The 4,906-nt window shown below is 45.2% G+C and overlaps 1 protein-coding gene across 1 annotated transcript in view; it reads left to right on the top strand.

The window, feature by feature from the left end:
- Window positions 1–2,980: 2,980 nt before the first annotated feature.
- Window positions 2,981–4,906, top strand: part of LOC109320783 (cytosolic phospholipase A2 zeta-like) — a 39,329-nt gene continuing 37,403 nt past the window's right edge. Inside the window, exon 1 of the mRNA XM_019551039.1 lies at window positions 2,981–3,107. Within this exon, the coding sequence (XP_019406584.1) occupies window positions 3,006–3,107 (102 nt within the window). The 5' untranslated portion in view covers window positions 2,981–3,005. The remainder of the gene's footprint in view (window positions 3,108–4,906) is intronic.

The following is a 4,906-nucleotide window of genomic DNA, read 5'->3' on the forward strand; positions in this document are numbered from 1 at the left end:
TAAAAACACAAACAGCAGAACAAACAATACGGGTTGGTGAAATATAAAAAAGGCGCAAACTGTCAAATGACAAGAAAATATAGGGCCTTGGTACCTGGAGGGGGAGGGGCCCTTTCCACTGCAAGAAGATTTGCTTCTTGTTAGCTCGCTCACCCCAAGTCACCTCAGCTAGGACTTGAAAACAGACCTCCCACTGCCTTTCAGCCACCACTGGTGGCACTGCTCCAGCCTGCTAGGGGTCTTGACCTTCCTGGAGCCCCAGCCGCACATTGAGCTGCCTGGCCTTGGATTGGAGGAGCTGGAAGCAGAATTGGGACCCTCCCAGGTCACTGCTCAGATCCTTGCTGGAGCTGGGGAGCCTCTCCTTCTGGCTGCAGCCTCTCCCTGGTGATGCTGGAGCCCAGTGGGGAGCCTCTCCTGCCAGCCACACGCTGTGCTGCTGAGGGTCCCACTGCTGCCTGCAGGTCCTGCTCTTTCAGGCTCTTCTGGGGCACTGCTCCTGCCCTCCTGGCTCAGCTCTGTGAAGCTCTTTCCTTGTCCCTTGCTGGTCTCTCCCCTGAGTCAGCCCATGCTGCCCCTTTTATCCCCCTCCAGGTGACCCAAGGGGCCAATCGGGACATGGGGGGATGAGTCTCTGGGCCCTGATTGGTGCAGAAAGGGAATCCCAAGTCCTCCAATCATTTTTTACCCCTCCAAAACCCCTGGGCCAAATCATTACCAGATTGGTGAGGAAAGGGAATCCCAAGTCCTCCAATCATCTTCTACCCCTTCAAAACCCCTGGGCCAAATCATTACCAGATTGGTGAGGAAAGGGAATCCCAAGTCCTCCAATCATCTTTTGCACTTTCAAAACCCCTGGGCTAGGTCACTGCCAGCTAGCCCATCACGTCTGCGACTCATTTTTTTAAATTGTGCATCTAATTGCTATCAAATTTTTGAATGGTTCCACAGCCCTAGTTTAAATCCATTTGGAAGAAAAGTCCAAACCGTCTATATATTTCAATAGTTTTTGTGTGGACAATTGCATAGTTGGGGGTTTGCATGTCCTCCTCACGCTTGTTGGACTCTTAGCAGTTTATCAGTGTGCCGAATGTCATGTATGGAGTCACGTTTTCCTGTCCTTAGGGGACTAGCTGGTGCTTGGCCTTTGACCTCCGGCAATTGGAATCTGATCTCCAGTGGAAATTCCAGGAGCCCCCAGTGGAATCCATCAACTGGCTTCAGTTAGAGGAACAGAAACGTCAGGTACAAGTAGACCAAGAAATCCAGTGTTTTATTTCAAAAGCTTAGTTGGCTGCTTGGATCTCCTCTTTTTTTTAATCCTTTATTACTATGGGGGGTTTTTTGTATTTATTATATTTTATTATTATATAGTTTTGTAACAGCGGCGTTTAGGGGTCTCATTTAGGTATCAGGGCTCCAGTGTACATGGTTTAGAACAATTATACCAAAAAAGGTCCCAGCCACAAAGAGCTTAGACTTATCTGACAGGAAGTGCACAGGGTAGTACTGCCAACAGACAGGGATTCACAAAGCCACCACAAAAGAGTAGCAAAGCAGCACAGAATGAGCATAGGGAAGTTCATATAAAATGTATTCAAATAGTATTGTCATGATAATAATTCTCTCTTGCCAGGAAATTTAATAGCTTCAGTTATATTTCACCTATTGCTTGTGTTTCCATCGAAAAATGTGTGTGATGCTTTATAGTAAACTAAGACTTGGTCCCTATCCCATGTGCTGTGTTTAGAAGCAAAGGATGGGGATGGAGGAACAGGAGTAACCCCATGGGAAATGATCAAGAGTTGAGATGAGGGACATATCTTGTTAGGTCTGACTGCACATTTGTTTTAATTGTATATATCTATCTATGGTACAAATATGGTCCCCCTCACAGTATCTGAGCACCCCACAGTCTTCATCAATGTATCTTTACAACACCGATAGAGTTGGGAAATATTGTTCGCTTTGCTTCTTCTGTAAAATATGGATAAGATTTCATATGTTTATAATGCAGCAGGGATGTGAAACCAGTCTTAGATATACTAGTCTAGTATCCTAAACCACTGGACAATCCTTTTTCTAATACAGTGGGAGCCGAACTTTTGGCAGGCAGGCCACAAATTTCCCTCACACCTTCCCCAGGTGCCATTCCAGTCCCCTTCCCTTGTCTGATCTGCTGCTCTGCTTTCTGTTCCCTGCCTTGTGCTCCCCGAATGACCGGTACCCTTTCACTGCCTGTCCCCCACTATCTGTCCTGTGCTGCATGCAGAGACCACATGTGCCACAGGTTGGCTACCCTTGATCTAAATTGTTTATCATTGACATAAATATTGTGTGTAAAAGTTTGAGGGAGCAGATTCAATTTGAGAACAACTATAAGAAAGTTGAAGTTGATTGTAAAGCTTCTGAAGGAGCAGCATCAAACTATATGACACACAGTATCAGAGAATTAGCTGGTCTTCTAAACTGGGAAGACAAGCAGGAATATGGGAAGAAATGGTCTCTTTTATGCCATTGTCAAGGTGGCATGACAGGCAGCAATATCCTGGGTACTCATACAGCAGGATGTCTGAGGTTTCTAAATTCAAAACCTGCTTTCTTGCACGTAGGGAGCCTTCTGGACTTTGATGTCATTTGCATTTCATTGCTAGGGCGTAAGAAACATGCATCCAGGCACAGATGAGCAGTGATTTTTGTTTTTGAATGGGCACTAGCTATTTTGAAACAAACACATTAATTTCTTATGCTGTGACTTGATGATGTCTTGAGATGCTGCTATAGTAAGATTTTTAAGAGAGGGGTGTGAAATTAGTATTTGGGGAAATCTTTTGCCTGAGATGGATCTGTGCTGAATGAGGAATATCAGGGAAAGGATATTAGATTAACAGCAGCACAGAAGAAGGAACAGAATCAGCTAAGACCACTGAAAAAGCCCAGTCTTACATACTGTTCATTGTCTGTTACTTTCTTTAGGCTTCAAAAGTGCCTGGACCCAGTCTCTCATGTTTCATGCAGTGCTGCTTCATCGGATGTCAGCCCAAATGCTGCCACTTCTGTCTGCTGTGCTGTTCAAAAACAAAGACATTTGGTTCTATGGCCAGCAGGTAATGCAAGTCATTTGGGTTCTCAGGGTTTAGGGTGGTGTTTGGGGAATCTACTTTTTGCCCCCCTATTGATGGGTTATTTGTCTCTTTATTGTAAATCGTTCTGAACCATTTGGATTAGGTAGGATAGAAAGCTAAATAATAATAATAATAACGTAAATGTGAAGCAATTTTGCAGCTAGTGAATGAAGAAACCACAAAGTGTTGAAGCTAATGCAAACTATGGCCCACTGATACCAGCAGTTTTTACAATAATAAATTTGTACTTTCCAATATGTTTGCTATGGGTCCTAACTCAATCCCTTTTAGTCTCTATCAGGAGAGTGAAATGTTTTTAATATCTAGGAAATACCATGTTGGGGTGTCCAACCTGTGGCATGAATGTCATCTATGGTACAGGCAGCCTCTCTGTGTGGCATGTGGCAGATTGAGGAGGGGACAGAAAGCAGAGATAGAGCAGAAAGCAGAGTAGCAGATTGGTCAGGAAGCATAGGCCAGAAAATAGTAGCAGGTTGGGTACGGGGAGGAGACTGGAGTGGAACTCAGGAAGGGGGCAGGGCCAATTTGTGACACACTTGCCAAAAAAGGTTGGACTCCACTGTGCTATGCCAAATGGAAAGGGTTTTTTAATGGTGAGACAACAAAATAAGAAATATACCACTGTTTATCATGAATTATAGCTGGACTTTGCTACTATTTCACATTTCCAGATTCTTTTGTTTCAAGTGGTAGTTGCAGAGAGGAGGAGGAAAAATTAATTTAGTCTGAAACGACTGAATAACATGTACTTGCAGCTTTGAATATTGTTTCACTTCAAGTACAAGACAGTAGTACTTAAGTGTATGTCTCAGTAATCAATGCTTCATAACATTTAAGTCTGGTATTTACTTGGTTATCTTTTGGCACGGGTAGCCTTACACATGTAAGATTACCAGTGAACTTTCTGCCAAAGTAATTCTCCATTTCCATTGATATTTTCCTGATCATTCACTTGTATGCATGGCCCTTGGCTTCAGTCCGGGGTGTTTTGTTCAAAATCTCAAATTCTTGGGTAGATCCATATTGGGAAAAGATGGTTATTCTTGCTCATGTTAGCTAGCATGGTAATTCAAAATGCACAACGTTCTATTGGAGATGAAGCAATTCATAGTTTTCATTTGTTAGCAGATTGACGTAAGATTAGGGTTTAAATCAACCTTCTGAAATATGTTAATACTAAAGCTGCTGTGTCTTCATTGTGTTTTTATTCTATATTACTTTTGATTAGCTAACACCGAGGTGAGAACATATCCCTTTCCTCTGTTGCAAGTAGGTCTTTACACATTTTAAATCAGTAAGATCAAGTAACATTTGTCCAGGTTGGAAGCAGCAGGGACCCGAGCCAGGTCTGTCAGGCGCCCCCTCACTGCTGAAGCCCCTGTCACATTTTCCTGGAGCATGAGCCCCTTCCTGGTGGGGGAGGGCATGCTGTGGGGTGGGGAAAGCAGCTGTGGACTGCAGCAGTGGCAGTGCTGGGGCGGGGCCCTCTGGTCCCCTCTGGGGCTGGTGCTGCTGCATGCAGTCCATTGCAACTCTGCCCACCTTGCACCATGGCCCCCTGCTGGGAGGAGGCTCGCACTTGCCAACACCATGATAGGGCCTGCTGCCCCCATCAAGAGCCTTGCTCGCTCGCCACTGAAGCAGCCGGGCGGGGGCGCAGCCAGACACTGACCTTCAGGGCCGCTTAGGCGGGGGCCAGGGAATGGTGTTATCCCCCCTCCCTCCGGCATCCGGCAGAGGGGCCACAAGGGGGCTTATTC

The sequence above is a fragment of the Crocodylus porosus genome, unplaced genomic scaffold (genome assembly GCF_001723895.1).
Source record: "Crocodylus porosus isolate Cpor-Errol unplaced genomic scaffold, CroPor_comp1, whole genome shotgun sequence".
NCBI classification, from domain to species: domain Eukaryota; kingdom Metazoa; phylum Chordata; order Crocodylia; family Crocodylidae; genus Crocodylus; species Crocodylus porosus.